Source organism: Scylla paramamosain, unplaced genomic scaffold (assembly GCF_035594125.1).
Source record: "Scylla paramamosain isolate STU-SP2022 unplaced genomic scaffold, ASM3559412v1 Contig13, whole genome shotgun sequence".
Lineage (NCBI taxonomy): Eukaryota > Metazoa > Arthropoda > Malacostraca > Decapoda > Portunidae > Scylla > Scylla paramamosain.
The window spans coordinates 152,501-170,000 of NW_026973678.1; the positions used below are offsets into that span (position 1 = coordinate 152,501).

A 17,500-nucleotide genomic window follows, 5' to 3' on the forward strand; every position below is an offset into this window, starting at 1 on the left:
ATATATATATATATATATATATATATATATATATATATATATATATATATATATATATATATATATATATATATATATATATATATATATATATATATATATGGATAGATAGATAAAGAGAAAGCTAGATAGATAGATTGATAAATAAATGTGTATTTATGGGTAAGCCGGGATTGAAAGATTATAGGCAACATTCGCCTCACAACACCTCAGCTTTCATTAATTAATTCCATTCAAACTTGTAATAAAAGTTTGATGAAGAGCATTGCATCAGAACAGCCTCCGTTACATGAAACGCTTTTGTTTCTCTGAAGAAAAGTTACATATTTTAATTGCAGGTTTCTTTTTGTAAGCTTTTATTTTATTTCATTTTTTTCTTATTTACCAACATAACCAACATAATCCAGCCTCTATAACCAAATTAGCCTTTAAAAGGACTAAGGCAATCTTTTTTTTTTGTAATAATTCAGCCTCTTTAACCAAATTAGCCTTTAAAGAGGACAAAGACATTTTTTTTTTAATGATTCAGCCTCTTTAAACCAAATTAGCCTTTAAAGAGGACTAGGGCATTTTTTTTAATTCAACCTCTTTAACCAAATTAGGCTTTAAAGAGGACTTATGCAATTTTTTTTTTTGTAATAATTCAGCCTCTTTAACCACATTAGGCTTTAAAGAGGAGTAAGACCATTTTTCTATTTTATTTATTTATTTATTTATTTTGCAATAATCCAGCCTCTTTAGCCAAATTAGACTTTAAAGAACCTCCAGCCGCTGGGTGAAGGTCCTTGAAGTTGTCCCATTGCTTAAGGCGTGTATTATTGTTATTATTATTATTATTATTATTATTATCATTATTATTATTATTATTATTATCGATCATTTAGTAGATAGATAGACAGACGGCCGGATTTACACACACACACACACACACACACACACACACACACGTGTGTGTGTCGGCATGGGTGACAGGTGTCGCTACAGAGTAATTATATAGCCCAGGAGTGGCAGAGAGTTTACTTTTGCGCTCACCACCTTCTCGCTGCCCACCAGTCCTTCATGGCACAACTACATCACGTGGCTTGTTTGATGTGGCCTGCTTCCTCCACTACTCTCTGTTTTGGGTGGTGTATCATGATGACTATTACGTTACGATCCTGAGAGAGAGAGAGAGAGAGAGAGAGAGAGAGAGAGAGAGAGAGAGAGAGAGAGAGAGAGAGAGAGAGAGAGAGAGAGAGAGAGAGAGAGAGAGAGAGTCAAGGCGCAAAAACGTAGTATAGGCATGAAATTGTGAAATTATATTGAAAAAAAAAAAAAAGAAAACTGCTCGTACTCCGCGCCCAACTTTACTTAGAGGAAACAGCAGCTCATATATTTAATTGCTTACATCTCTATTATTTCTGGCCTCTTGTAGCGTGGAGTGAGTGACTACTGGTGAGAGACGCTGTATAGCACACACACACACACACACACACACACACACACACACACACACACACACACACACACATACATACACAGGTGCCAGTAAGGAATATTATGGTGACACTATCCTTGCCATTTATAAGTAAAAAGTAAAGTTGTTATTCATCCTCTAAAGTTTTCTGCTGCATCTGAATACAAAAATGCCTATATGTCGAAACTGCAATCATTATACTTTTGAGGAAAACAACTCCATTAGTTTTGAAGTTCAACCTTATCCCATTATATTTAGGGAGACAATACACATCTACTTCTCTTCTTTCTCATCAACTTTCACTTTCCCCGACGCCTTGTGTGTCTGTCCCGTGGTTTCTTGTGTTCAGCGGCGCACACGCTTAGAAAAAATGGGTAATTGGGGGTAAGAAAAAGGTAAATCAAGTGTCTCAAATAGTTTGCCCTTTAAAAGGTAAATCACACATAGTTTATCCTACAGCATAAAAGGCTAAACTGAGACTAATTTATCCTTTATCAAAAAAAGGTAAATTTAGTACTTGTTTTACCTCTTACGAAGGGTAAACTGAAATGCCAATTTAGGTCTTGTGGTAAAATTATATGTTGATTTACACCTTGTGCATCTAATTTATCCTTCCTATGGGGACATCAGACTTACTTTACCATTTATACACACAGTACATGAGGTGAATTAGATACACATGCTTCTGTTGCTCTTCCAGGCTGTACCTTTCCTTTCTTCTTTCAGAGTGCTGGATAGATTGTCCAGGTATTGGCTGTAAAACTTATGATAACTTTTACACCTTTGCTTGGAGAATTTCATTACGTGTACTTTATCTCACATCACACCTGGGGTGCCCGCATTTGTCATTTTGGGCTCAATTTCAAGCTGAAAATATTAAACACAACATTTTCTTATGAGTTCGTGTAACTCATCTCATTGAAAATTGTGTGCATTATTATATTCACAAAATTTATTATTTGCATACATGACGTAATGGTTCCTACTTTATTGAAAATGTATCAGTGGTCAGCTTCACAACAGACTAGATATAAACAATGTGTGAAAAAGAAAACAAAACGAGAAAAGTCCTCACAAAGTTCCTGTACCGTAGTGTTGGAAAGTCCTCAAAAACTTTCGCCACAGAAAGCTCAGGATTATACCTCCTTCGCTGCCTGTATGACAATGTTCTCTCCATCTTCCGCTGGCACAGCTGGAAGTCAGGAGTAGCTGTCCTCATCTCCTGCTGCACTACATTCAAATGAAGATGGATGACATCTTCATCATTATCTTGAGACAAATCCTGAAATACACAAGCCAGGAATTATTAAATTATATCCCCAAGCAACGAATGAGCCTATATAGCTCTACTTGCATAGATAAATAGGACTACCTCTCTTCCCAGGCAACTGCCTTGGAAAAAATCATACTGGGACTATAGAACATGAGACCAGCTCACTAACAACTATGCAACAATCAATCAGTGGCTAGGAACACACACCGAGGGATGTAACCAGCCACACGTACACCAAGCAGATATCACATGAACACATATCTCAGGTTTCTGACGCTTCACCAAACCATCATTGTCCCTGACACTCTCTTCCTGAATGGCTCGTTTCTCACCTCGATTTCTCTCTGGACAACCGTTTTTTTTTTTTTTTTTTTTTTTTTAGCTCCAGAATACAGCTTGATGTTAATGGCAGCCTTAAAAGCTTCATCTTGTTCCTCAGTGACTGCCTCCAGCACCGATTAAATTTATAAGATTTTGAGAATCAACAATTAAAATCAATATAGTGTTTAATGTGTTATCTATAAAAAATACAGATATTCATTAGATATTCTAGTCAACAGATATAAAATTACTTACGGGATCTCCAAGGTATGGATAATCTTTCAGCAGGGCATTCAGTATAGTGGAATACCCTTTCCTGCACACCAAACTGAAGGGAGACATGAGACTTTAGGATTTCTTATATGATAAAAAGACTTTTAATATCAGTAAACAGCTTTACAATCTACACTGAAAAATGAGTGACTTGTTGACTTTTCCTTGAAGTAATTGTAGGTTTACTTGAATTGGGTGGAAGTGTGTGAAACAGAGAAAGAAGGGAGGATTACAGTCATGGTGTTCTGTGCTGCTGAGTGGAGGTCCCATGCTGGTGTGGGGTGGGGTGGCTGTGAACCCCTCTCTGATTACATCCCTACTCATATGCACGTGGTTTTGTTTTATAGGTGTGAGTGCAGGCTGGTATCTATCATGTGACATGCCGTTCTTGGCACAATACTGGGGCAGCCTTCTGTCTGCAGGTTGCTCATCTGCCACTTCCTGTTCTCCACTGACCTGCACTTAATTCACCATTAATAAGCTTGGGTGACTTGCTCACTAAAGAAAATTTATATCACCAAGAGATACAGTGTAACTATTCTGGCAACAGAAAATAATCCTTTCAAAACTTCAAGGTGATGAGGGCTTGGACCTTCCATGCAACTGTTGCAAAAAATTATAAAATATTCGTGAAAACAAACCCAACAACCTTGCTTTCAATTCGTAATATCTATTGGTCACTCCGGATTACAAAAATTAAGAATATTTTCTTCAAAGTTCGAAGGCAAGACACGTGTGCATCCTCCGACCATGTTTGGCCTTGCTCTTGCAATCCTGATACCTTCCCTTACCTTGACCTTAAACCTTCGTGACGCGCGGCACACCCCAATGTTTACTGCACTCTCCTACACAGACAAGTAGTGCAGGTGATACAATTCCGTGGGAATGTCAAAAATCATATATTTCTTCTCGTTGCCAGTAGCTGGCATCGTTTTTACGCCTTTTTGCACCTTCTCTCTTGTTGATTCTGATCTTGATCTTGCTTATCCAAGACGTGAAAACCCGGACACATCCGACATGTGACTCGGTCACTACACTACACACCAGTAACATCTAAAACGTATTACAGTGGATAGTAAATTGATTTCAGAACCTCAGATGTCCCACAATTACATGCAAGTCTCCTTAACACACACAAATGGTAGTAAATTAATTACATCTGGCCAGTTGAAAACCTGGACACAAAACGAAACATCACTCATTGTCACTACACTGGACATCAGTAACACTTCAAACATCTCACAGTAGCTAGCAATTGTATTCCACAACCTCTGACACACCACAGCCACGTGCATAACTCTTTAACACACACAAATAACAGCAAAACATTTACATCTAGGAGCGGGACTTGGCATTTTTCCAGCAGCATCCAAAGAAAACGTGCCACACATCACCACCTCATACCCTCTTATTGAAGAGCCGACCTACGATTTCTTTCCATAACCACATGAATTCACACACCAAAATCAATTTTTATGCTACCTTTATAATGCATAGCAGGTTGAATAGAGAACAAAAAAATCCCGAAAACGTGATGCACAGAAAACTGTTAGCGTAACGAAAAGGTAATTTACAAATGGTAAATTACGAAAATATTTACCCTTACGAGAAAGGTTGGCTTCGGCGGAAGGATGAATTATGCTCGTAATTCACTCATTTGACCAAGTTTGCCTTTAGCTCACACAGATCTACCCTTTTCTTACCTCATATTTTTTTTTTGCAGTGCAGTCTTGCAAGGAAAATCACTGTCGCGCCCGTGAGGGAGTAATGCAGTGAGTGTTGGGGGATATGGCGTGGCGGTGACTCGTGGCGGGAATAGTACGTGCGGGTTAACGCAACGCGCCACCCCGCCATCCCTCACTCACCCCGAGGCGTCTAGTAAAATCCGGCCATTTGTTCAGCGGCAGCAACGGAATACGGGGAGGCGGCAACACACCCCATGTGATGCAGCACACAGGGGGGAAGGAAATATGAAAACAGCATTTGTTCGCCACGGTACAACAAAGCGCCAGCAGCACAAACCACGCTCCCCGCCGCTGACGGAGCCAACACACAGCCCGGCCTGGAATCACAATGTAGACATTAAGTGTATTGTAGCGTATCTGAGCCGCGGGGAGCCGAAAGATGGTACGCACAGGTAATGCTTTTGTGTCAAGAGCAGCGTAATGGTATCCAGCAGAGCAGCGGGCGAGGCGGGACCCTTACACTGCAAGGAGGAGGAGGAGGAGGAGAGAATAGGAAAGCACTGAACGGTATAAATAAATCCAGATGGGAAGTGGAAAATGGGAAGTGGGAGAGAGAGAGAGAGAGAGAGAGAGAGAGAGAGAGAGAGAGAGAGAGAGAGAGAGAGAGAGAGAGAGAGAGAGAGAGAGAGAGATTTCCTGAGGAGGAACTGTGTGTGTGTGTGTGTGTGTGTGTTTGTGTGTGTGTGTGTGTGTGTGTGTGTGGATGGGTGAGTGAGTGTGTGGAGGGACAGGAAAGCTATGGAGGGAGTATAGGAGGGAAGAGAGTGTGGGGCCGGAAGAGATGTGAGTGTGTACGTATGTGTCTGTGTGGGTGGAGTGGGGGGAGGGCTAAGAGTCAAGAGGGAGAATACGAGAAGGGGAGAAAAAGTGGGTGCGTGAGTGTGTGGGGGAGGAGGATGGCAGAGAGAAGGAGAGTAATTACACTCTGAAAAATGTAAAAAAAGGTTGATAAGAGAGAGGTGTGAATGGGAGAGAGGATAAGGAAGAGGGCTGGGGTGATGGGCGAAGTGATGGGGAGTGGAGATGCGGATAACGAAAAGGCGTGAATGGGAAGTGGGAAAAAGAGTTACATGGAGGGAGAATGATTGGAGAGAGTGTTTGGGGAGTAGAGAGGGAGAGTACTGGGGGAGGGAAGCAGAGAGAGGGAGAGGGAAGGGTTACACAGCGGAGTGTTGGAGGGAGCGAGTGTAGCCAGAGGTAACGCACAGGAAACTCATCATTGTGTGTGTGTGTGTGTGTGTGTGTGTGTGTGTGTGTGTGTGTGTGTGTGGTGGTGGTGTTGTGTCACCCCTCATTGCACTAGAAAAATAAATGTTGAGTTACCCACAGACGTTGATGTATCGCCAGTTTGGGAGCCTCTGCACCAGAGAGGCGGCGTGGCTAGTGAGGAGGAGGAGGAGGAGGAGGAGGAGGATGGAGTAACGAGAAGTGCATTATATTTTTATCCACTTTTTTTTTTGTGCATATTTCCTCCTTTGTTTTTGTTTGTTTTTTGTTGTTTGGCTCTTGGCTGTTGTTGTTGTTGTTGTTGTTGTTCTTTTTCTCTATTTTGTTTTCCTTTTTTTCCTTATGATAATAACAGTAGCAAGTTAAGGAGAAAGAAAATAATAGCAAATAAAAGAGAGAGAGAGAGAGAGAGAGAGAGAGAGAGAGAGAGAGAGAGAGAGAGAGAGAGAGAGAGAGAGAGAGAGAGAGAGAGAGTAGTGAATGAATGTGGCTGTGTGTGTGTGTGTGTGTGTGTGTGTGTGTGTGTGTGTGTGTGTGTGTGTGTGTGTGTGTGTGTGTGTGTGTGTGTGTGTAAGTCAGAGGTGATTAGATTTCACGAGTACTGTTTGTGGGCCAAAGCAGGATGGTGCAGTGTCCTTGTCAGACTACCGCTGGATACTATTATGATAACACCCTTGACACCTCAGGAACTTCCACAAAACGCTGCCAAATGCCATCTTAGCCTCGCACTGAATCCCGAGAAGCAAAGTGACGGTAGTTTAAAAGTTAGGCATGTAGAAAAAACAAATTTGACGATAAAAGGAATAAGGTGACTGGGTCGTGAAGCGTGGCATACTGTTAGAGAGAGAGAGAGAGAGAGAGAGAGAGAGAGAGAGAGAGAGAGAGAGAGAGAGAGAGAGAGAGAGAGAGAGAGAGATATGGTACAGCGTGGTATTCCAGATTGGTGTTAAGTCTTGACAGTGCCAGCCGTTCACTCCGATCATTATATAGTTGATGCCGAAAGTGAAGAATAGAAAAGAAAAGGAAAGTAATTGTGGAAGGCAACACTTGACATAAACGCTTTAAACAATGACTCTTGCAAATCACTGTTGCACATGCGTTGGCTCAGGCTACGTTAGGTCAGCTCAGGTTTAGGGGCGCTACTTTGGCACGCGATCTACACAGCCAACGTGATCTACAAGAGTCAAATTCTGTTTTGGTATGCGATCCACCTGTTTTATTTATTTATTACGTCTTAGATAAAACATTTTACATTTACTTATATCTATTTAAAAGTAATTACCATTTTTATATATACATTTATTGAAATTTTTATACATTCATTATAAGAAATAAATAAATGTGAATGGAAGGAAGATGAGGTAGAAAAGCAAGAAGTTGACCGTCAGAGTTCTTCTCACCGCACGCCACCAGAAATAATCAGTGTATTATACAAGCCCAAATAATGATCACGAATTTGATGCTTTAAATAAATAAACTAATAAATAAATAAATAACGATGATTACGATGCGCGTGACGAAGATAACGATGCGATTCCACGATAATGATACGAGTTTCCACGGTAACGATGCGATTCCACGATAACGATGCGATTCCACGATAACGATGCGATTCCACGATAACGATGCGATTCCACGATAACGATGCGATTCCACGATAACGATGCGATTCCACGATAACGATGCGATTCCACGATAACGATGCGATTCCACGATAACGATGCGATTCCACGATAATGATACGAGTTTCCACGGTAACGATGCGATTCCACGATAACGATGTGATTCCCACGATTCCACGATAACGATGCGATTCCACGATTCCACGATAACGATGCGATTCCACGATTCCACGATAACGATGCGATTCCACGATTCCACGATAACGATGCGATTCCACGATAACGATACGATTCCACGATAAAGATATGATTCCACGATAACGATGCGATTCCACGATAAAGATATGATTCCACGGATAACGATGCGATTCCACGATAACGATGCGATTCCACGATAACGATGCGATTCCACGAATTCCACGATAACGATGCGATTCCACGATAACGATGCGATTCCACGATAACGATGCGATTCCCACGATTCCACGATAACGATGCGATTCCACGATAACGATGCGATTCCACGATTTCACGATAACGATGCGATTCCACGATAACGATACGATTCCACAATTCCACGATAACGATACGATTCTACGATAACGATACGATTCCACGATAAAGATGCGATTCCACGATTCCACGATAACGATGTGAGTTTCCACGATAACGATACGATTCCACGATAACGATGTGAGTTTCCACGATAACGATACGATTCCACGATAACGATGTGAGTTTCCACGATAACGATACGATTCCACGATAACGATGCGAGTTTCCACGATAACGATGCGATTCCACGATAACGATGCGAGTTTCCACGATAACGATGCGATTCCACGATAACGATGCGAGTTTCCACGATAACGATGCGGGCGCGGCGATAGCTATACGACATTGGCTACCTACCTACATAGGTACCAGGACGAACCCTTCCTCCCCAAGGGTCCACCCCAGTCCCTGGGTGTGAGGGGCAGTGACGATGCAACCTTGCCGCGCGCCTCACACGGGTCGCCATGAGCAATGACCCACCACACACCACTCCCCAACCACTGTCATGAAGTGAGCCCTTTTCCTCCCCTAAAGGACCCCTCGTACTGCCAGTGTCTGGTGCATGGTGCACGGCGTGCCCTCGTTCATGGCGAGTTGTTCAGCCCGGCGTCATCATAATCAAGGGACCCGTACACACCCTCCACCAGACTCTATGGAAAGAGCCCTTACTCCCCATAAGGACTCCCCCCCTCCGGGCAACATCTGGTGAATGGCAGACATTGATCTCTTGCTTATGGCGACCCCCTTGCCTAGTGTGAGGCGCTGCAAGTGGACGACTACTACTGAAGCTTGAGGCCAGCAAAGGAAAAGGAAGGACCTGCTGCCCAGTTCTCTACCTTGGGCCCCAGGCCGGACCCCGACAGCCACATTCTCCCCCCCGTGCGGCGCCCAAGGCCGTCACGGCCCTCAACGAATTTTGGCCGAAAAGTTCTCAAAACGTCCATTTAAATTTTGATTCGAATATAAAATCGTCGATGGTAAATGAAAAATGGCTTTGGTTTGAAAAGTGTGCAAGAGTGGGCTGATCAGTGAAACAAGATGAGGCAGCTTTGCTCCGGAGTATTTGAGTGTACCTTGCGTGTTTGCTGCCCGTGAATATGCGCATGTTCGTGTGTGACCAGAGAGAAACAGTAATTCAGTGGTAGTGACTAATTTAATAGGGAACTTTACAAGATTAGATACATTTCTGGATGAGCTGGACGTAGATTTGCATGTCTTGTACACGAACTATCATCTGTAGACCCCATTTTTTTTTTTTTTTTTTTGTGATAGCTGCTATTATGCTCTTTAAAAAAGTAAGAAATAGATCGTCAGAGTTTTTTTTTTTTTTTTATCATCACATCGTTAGCATTTGATGACAAGAAGACACGGAGTGACGAGTATATACACTTGTAAATTTGTGGGGCGGCCCGAGAGAATGATATGAGTCATCTCGAGATGCTTAGGGACAACCTGGACTGTAAACATACAACCCCTCACCTGAAACGTGGTAAAGAGAGCGGCAGAGCCAGCGTTAATTCCCAGTGGGACCATAACCCTCAGCCGGCCAGGCCTGTGGCTTTGCCTTGGCCCTCAACAGGCTGCGTCGCTCATGCCACCTCAACCACGCCTTGCATTGCTCACACGCTTTTTACTCACTAATTCTTATATATATATATATATTATATATATATATTATATATATATATATATATATATATATATATATTATATATATATATATATATATATATATATATATATATAATATACTCGTATATATATATATATATATATATATATATATATATATATATATATATATATTATATATATATATATATATATATATATTATATATATATATATATATACATGAGAGAGAGAGAGAGAGAGAGAGAGAGAGAGAGAGAGAGAGAGAGAGAGAGAGACGAGAGAGAGAGAGAGAGAGGGGGGGGGGGGGGAAGGAAGCATTCGGCCTGGGTGAGGGACTGGAGGGATTAGCAGTAAACACGTGAAGGGCAGACCAGTGTGTAGGAGAGTAACGTAAGGTAACGTAAGGGGGGGGGGGAGGAGAGAGACAGTTTGGGTGAAGGAAGAGAGTGTTAGTTGGGTGGGATGGAAGGGAGGGGAGTGGAGGGGGAGGGGGGGACAAAGTTTGGGTGAAGGAACTATAGTGTTAGAATGAAAGATGACGGGCAGACCGTCCTGCTTTGCTTATGATGCTGTTTATTGAGAGCAGGCTCCTTTTGCCTTTTCATCAGTTTTGAAGTAAAATGTTTTAAATTTGTGTATATTAAAAAAAAAACTCCAGTTCCTGTCAACACGACTGCATGTTTTTATTTTATTATTTTATTTTATCTATTTATTTATTTATTTATTTATTTATTTACTTGTTTGTTCTTTTGTTGTAATTGCAATATAAATATAATATAACTTGAAAGTGTGTGTAGGAGAGTGAGGCGTCCGGCAGTGTTTATCACGTCCACCAAAACAATGTCAACACCCTCCGCCACACCTCGGGACACCCGCCACCCAGTGGGGACAGAATCCAGGGCCCCGCCACGCTCCGCCGTGAGGGAGGGGGCTTGTGCCTCAGGCGATCGTGAACAGAAGTACAGGGAGGGAGCGGGAGCGTTAGAGATGGCTCAGTTCCGCGGCGCCGACCAATGGGAGACGTGGCACTCAGGCAAGGGATAGGCTGATTCCACCAGCCAGCGGCGCGGCGAGGCGAGGGGCGGGGCAGGGAAGTGGATGCCTCCTCGCCACCACGCGATAAAGATGGCGCGAGTTTCCAATATATATATATATATATATATATATAGAGAGAGAGAGAGAGACGAGAGAGAGAGAGAGAGAGAGAGAGAGGAGAGAGAGGAGAGAGAGAGAGAGAGAGAGAGAGAGAGAGAGAGAGAGAGAGAGAGAGAGCGTGTGTGTGGTACTTAAAGTTTGGATTCTTCTCTCCATTGCCAAACTAAATTTTTGCAAGTACAGAGGCAGACATCTGCCACTCACCACTCCACTCCGTCAGTTTGTTAAGCTCCTCCTCAAGTTCATTGCAGTCTTCATCGCACGTCGCCTTACCACCTAACTTTGTGTCATCTGCTAATTTAACTTCCACTACAGCCTGTTAAACAATCACTCGAGTCATGAAAACACCCTTGGAAACGCGAACAACTTCCACCACAGCCTGTTAAACTATCACTCGAGTCATGAAAAACACCCTTGAAAACCCCAACAGCTTCCATCACAGCCTGTTAAACTATCACTGGAACTATGAAAACACCCTTGAAAACCGCAACAACTTCCACCTACAGCCTGTCAAAAATTCCACGGACCGAGAAAGGTAACAGAGAGCATACAAGTACGATCTATGGTATCCCTTGGTCACCTTCCTTTACCACTAGCATCGTGAATGAAGGAAAGCTCAAAAAGCTTCCAGTAAAGCAGACTGCAAATTGTGGAGATGAGACGGCGGAACGTTTGAGAATATCAGTCCCCGTGTTCTGAACCGCTCCGGCTCTCGTCACGACTGTTTACCAAGGCCACAGAGACGCTTAGACGGGTTCTCAAGACTGTTTTCTCCTGCTAGTAAATGCAGAAATATTGTTAAATCTGTCACTAGAACCGTAAAAAACAACCTTGAAAACGCTCTGCTCTCTCATGAAGACTGTTTCCCGAGGCCACACAGACGCTTAGCGGGTTCTCAAGAGTATTTATCCTTTAATAATGTAAAAATCTTGATTGTATGTCAATAAAACCTGTATTGTATGTAGAGGCTTTTGAGTGCAGTGAAGGTGCGGCACGAAAAAGTTTCAGAATATAGTTCATGGCGGTGCGTGCGGCGTGAGTCACGGGGCGCGGCGGAAGGCGGTCAAGAGGGAAAGGGTTAAGGGATGAAGTTAAGGGGGAGGGAGTGAAAGATAAGGGGGGTCAAGGGTAAGTTGTAAGAGTTGGTGGATTAAGAAGGGAGGAATGAGAGGGGAGCAAAGGGGAGGAATTAAGGGAAAGGAGTCAGGGTTTTGGAAGGGGAGGGCAGGGATGGGTACGAAGGTAGAGGAGTGGAGTAATTAGAAATGGGTAGAAATTAGGAAGGGAAAGAGTTAAGGGAGAGGGAATAAAGGGAAGGAGAAGGAAGGGGAGAGAGGTAAAGAAGCTATCTCTCCTCTCTCTCTCTCTCTCTTTCTCTCTCTCCTCTCTCTCTCTCTCTCTCTCTCTCTCTCTCTCTCTCTCTCTTATGGCCCCTAATCACCCAACATTCTTCTTCTTATTCTTCTTCCTTCTCTTCTCTTTTTCCTTTGCTTCTTTCGTAATCAACATTGCGCTGTAGAAAATTTCAACATAAGACTAAAGGATGATAATGACGAACAATGATGATGATGATGATGATGATGATAGTGGTGGTGGTAGTGTGGTGGTGGTTTTGGTGGGTTTAGGAACAATACAAAAAAAATCAGGATGATAAGAATGAATGATGGTGATGACAATGATGACGATGATGGTCGTAGGTGATGATAATGATGGTGATGGTATTAATGTTGATAAGGGTCATCACTGCCAGAAGGACGAGAAAGGAATGGCGATGACCTCGTGAAGATGGTGACGAGAGTGATGGTGGGTGATGATGATGATAATGATGATGGTGGTGGTGATGATGGAGATGAGAATGATGATGATGAGGAGGAGGGAGGAGGAGGAGGAGGAGGAGGAGGAGGATGAGGAGGGTGATAATAATGATGACAGTGATGTGCATAATGAAGATAATAAAGATGATGAGAAATGTTAATTGTATAATGATGTATTGGTGTGTTACTCGTGCCTGTACATTTCCCTTCACTGACACATACAAAAAATTTAATCAGTCATTTGCTGTTTCCTGTAAGGCTTTGATCCCTTACTGCCACGCGTCGCCACTTAAGTACGTAGCGGAGCCGAGGAAGAAGAAAGAAGGCGGAGGTCCACCCAGACGAGCCGTTCCCCGCATCACACAACTTACACGTTCATTTCTCGCAGAGTAAAGCAAAACACAACAGATGTGTATAGAGACTCTAGACAGTATCCGGAAACATTTCTGCCCGCACCCCGACTACCTTTCCTGAGGCTGTAGTTGAAATTACACAGATTTTCAGGCTGTTTGTACGGTTCTAGTGACAGACTGGTAAGGTCTCTACAGCATCATCGGGAGAAACAATCTTGAAAACCCGTGTAATTATCTCTGTGCGCCTTTGAAAATAGTCTGGTGAGAGAGCAAAGCTTTTCAGAACACAGGCACATAACCTTGCTTCATGCTTCATGAAAAAACAAGTGCATTTGTGATACCTGAGAATGCCTTGTTGCATTTCCCCCATTAGCCTGTCTCTCATTGGTGAAAACACTCGCACTACATGTATTACGTTATTTCATTAGACTCAAGTCGCTATTTCAAGTCTACATAAGCCTCAATAAATACGAGAGCTGTGGTGGTGGCCTGCTTCCCGATTGCCAATCAGAGCGTTCTATTTTTCCGTTTTCTTTTCTTTCTCTTCGTAAAGCTCAAGTATCCTTCATCTGTCCTTACTTCTTGCCTCACAGTGTATTGGTGTCTTCTACTGCTAATATAACCGTGATTCTATTATTTTGTATCATTACAAGTAGTATTGCGAGAGTGGCTCTGTTCTTAGTGACAATTACTCTCAGCACACCCTCCACCAATCAGCGCCAAGTATTCAAGTCACGTGATACTCTCTCCTCGCCGTCTCCTCAGCCATTCGCCCTGCGCCCGCTGACGTGACGGGTGGAGCTCCGGTTGTGTTACGGCGGTGAAGTGGTGTTTGCGTCTGTCCTCGGCGGGCATGTTTGTGGTGGACTACGGTGTGGAGGGAGAGGTGGATGTGAATATGGCTGGCCTGTTGGTGGATAGGGAGGAGTGGATAGTGGAAGAGAGGGATCACCTGAAGATCCGCCACCCCACGGATCACCTGAAGATCCGCCACCCCCAGATTGTCTCACCTGAAGATCCGCACCACCCCAGACTCTCTCACTTGGTTAGGTTAGGTTAGGATAGGTTAGCCTAACATTACCTAACCTAACCTAACCTAACCTAACCTAACAACATGAAACGCATTAAAAAACTGAGTGGATATAAAAAATGCAGAAAAAAGTTTACTTCATTAAAAGTATGGGATCACCTGAAGATCCGCCACCCCAGATTGTCTCACCTGAAGATCTGCCACCCCCGAGTGCGGATGGGGTGGCGGATCTTCAGGTGATCCGAAGAGAGATGTGGAGAGTAGGAAGGTGGGAGAGGGAGGTGGAGGTGGGTATGGCGGACGTGACTGGGTTGAGGTGATGGTTGTGGTGGTGTTTGGTGTGTGTGTGTGTGTGTGTGTGTGTGTGTGGTTGTTGAGGATGGAAGTGGTTTGGATGACTAGGATGATGGCGTGACTGGCTGGTGATGGTGGTGGTGTTGCAGGGGGGGATTGGAATGGTTGTAGGGAGTGTTGGTAGTGATGGTGAACGTGACTGGCTTGTGGTAAAGGTGGTTGTGGTTCTTGAGGATGGTGGTGGTTGAGTAATAGTGGTGGGGGTAGCGGACGTAACGGTGTTGTGGTTGTTGGGTTGTGGTTGAGGGTTGGGGTGGTGGTGGTAGTTGGGAGTGGTGGTGTAGGTAGTGGGGGCGGTGGCGGTGGTGGTAGTGGTGATGGTGACGCTACAGTTGTCAGGGTTTATAGAGATGGTCGTGTGTGTGTGTGTGTGTGTGTGTGTGTACTCCTGTAATCAGCAAACTGCAGTCACTCGTTCGCTTGTTTCACCTCCCTGCTTCAGGCCTTCCTTCTCTCCCCTCCTCTCCTTCCCCGCTCCCTCGCCTGCCTGCCACCCTCTCCCCTCTCTTCCTCGCCTGCTCTCCCCTGCTCCTCGTGTCCTAGGTGAGTGTTACCTTATTTGAGTCAATATATATAATGGTTTTTATTTGAGATTGAAGCTCCACACGTAATGAAAAGTAGTAATTTGTGGTTTTGAATGCTGTTATTGGACTATTTATGTAAACTTGCCATAGAAAACTATTTATTGGGAAATGTGTGTATATTTCAGAAATTTCATCTATATAATGACCTGTGTGATGTGACGTTAGAGAGAGAGAGAGAGAGAGAGAGAGAGAGAGAGAGAGAGAGAGAGATTGACAGCAAATGAGGCTATATTTTAACTTTCCTGACTCTGTGATGATGAAAGTTACATGATTGAGGTTGCAGTTAAGTAAGTTGAGAAGCTGAGCAGATAAGTATAAGTACACCAACTGTCTGTCTGTCCGTCTTTGTCAGTCAGTCAGTCAGTCTGTTGATGGAGGACTGGTGGAGAGCAATCTGTGTCTGTCTGTCCGTCTTTCAATCATTCAGTCAGTCAGTCAGTCAGTCAGTCTGTCTGTTGATGGAGGACTGATGGCGAGAGTAATGTGTGTTTGTCTGTCTACGTGATGCTTCCCTCCGCTGTTTCATTACGTAGACAAAATACATGAACAGGAAATACTGGTTTTATTTATTAATGGACTGATGTGGTGGTGGTGGTGGCGGCGGCGGCGGCATCAGTAGTATTCAGGTGTCATATCTGTAACGTAATAATAGGGAATGAAGGCAATACGTATGCGATGGCAGCTTGAAGGTAACAACTGGTGATGAAAGGTGGTGGTGGTGGTGGTGGTGGCAGGGGCTCTCTCTCTCTCTCTCTCTCTCTCTCTCTCTCTCTCTCTCTCTCTCTCTCTCTCTCTCTCTTTGCCTGAAAAGCTTACGCTTAAAAAAAGGCTAGCCATAATGAAAAATTTATGGAATATAAATATACAATGTATGTAATGGCTATAAATAAATGTTCAAATGTTCTCTCTCTCTCTCTCTCTCTCTCTCTCTCTCTCTCTCTCTCTCTCTCTCTCTCTCTCTCTCTCTCTCTCTCTCTCTCTCTCTCTCTCTCTCTCTCTCTCTCTCTCTCTCTCTCTCTCTCTCTCTCTCTCTCTCTCTCTCTCTCTCTCTCTCTCTCTCTCTCTCTCTCTCTCTCTCTCTCTCTCTCTCTCTCTCTCTGCAGACGAGTGAGTGGAGTTGTGTCGTTCAGTCAGTTTTTCTAATGTGTGTGAGGTGGTTGGCGTGGGTGGCAGGGGCGTGGAGGGCGTCACGCTGGTAGTGTAGAAAAGAAAGCGAGAGGAAAGTAATGCGGTGGTGGTGTTTAGTACCTGAGTGAAGTACTGGCGTCGTAATGACCATTTCTGCCCATTGTGCTTTCTGACAGTTGAAGTAGTGTGCTTTTGTAATGAGTCGTTTATCATTTATTATATTTTCACGTGCAGGAAAATTGTTTTTATTATATATATATATATATATATATATATATATATATATATATATATATATATATATATATATATATATATATATATATATATATATATTGTATAAGAAATATAAAAAAAATTCAGTTCAAAAGAAAAAATGTTTGAAAAAAGAAAAACGAATCACGAATATATATATATATATATATATATATATATATATATATATATATATATATATATATATATATATATATATATATATATATATATATATATACGAGTATAATAAAATAAGTAAACAATTTTCCTCCACGGCAAGTCGACTTCAAAACTTGTTCCATTCATTCCGTTCATTGCCAGACTGAGACCATGTACCCTGACACATTAACAAAAAAGAAAAAAAAGAAAAAAAAACTACCTTTCGCTACTGAGAGAGAGAGAGAGAGAGAGAGAGAGAGAGAGAGAGAGAGAGAGAGAGAGAGAGAGAGAGAGAGAGAGAGAGAGAGAGAGAGAGAGAGAGAGAGAGAAAGAGAGAGAATGGTGGCCAGAGTAAGACGAAAGAGAAAGCAAGGTAAACAAACAAAAGAAAAATACAGATGAAAAGAAAATCTGCGGTAAAAATGCCCCGCTGAAACAAAAATGAATGAGAAAGTGTAATGAAACGATGTGATAATTGTGTGTTTGTGAGCCAGCAATTATGCTGAACCCCCTTACCGCTACCCCTACTACTACTACTACTACTACTACTACTACTAC

At 42.9% G+C, this 17,500-nt stretch overlaps 1 protein-coding gene across 2 annotated transcripts in view; it reads left to right on the forward strand.

The window, feature by feature from the left end:
* LOC135097186 (uncharacterized) overlaps positions 1-5,691 on the forward strand; it is a 75,381-nt gene extending 69,690 nt beyond the window's left edge. For both annotated transcript variants that reach the window (XM_063998957.1, XM_063998958.1), the window contains exon 4: positions 5,047-5,691. In XM_063998957.1, coding sequence (XP_063855027.1) covers positions 5,047-5,099 — 53 coding nt within the window. In that variant the 3' untranslated portion in view covers positions 5,100-5,691. The remainder of the gene's footprint in view (positions 1-5,046) is intronic.
* The last annotated feature ends 11,809 nt before the right edge of the window (positions 5,692-17,500 follow it).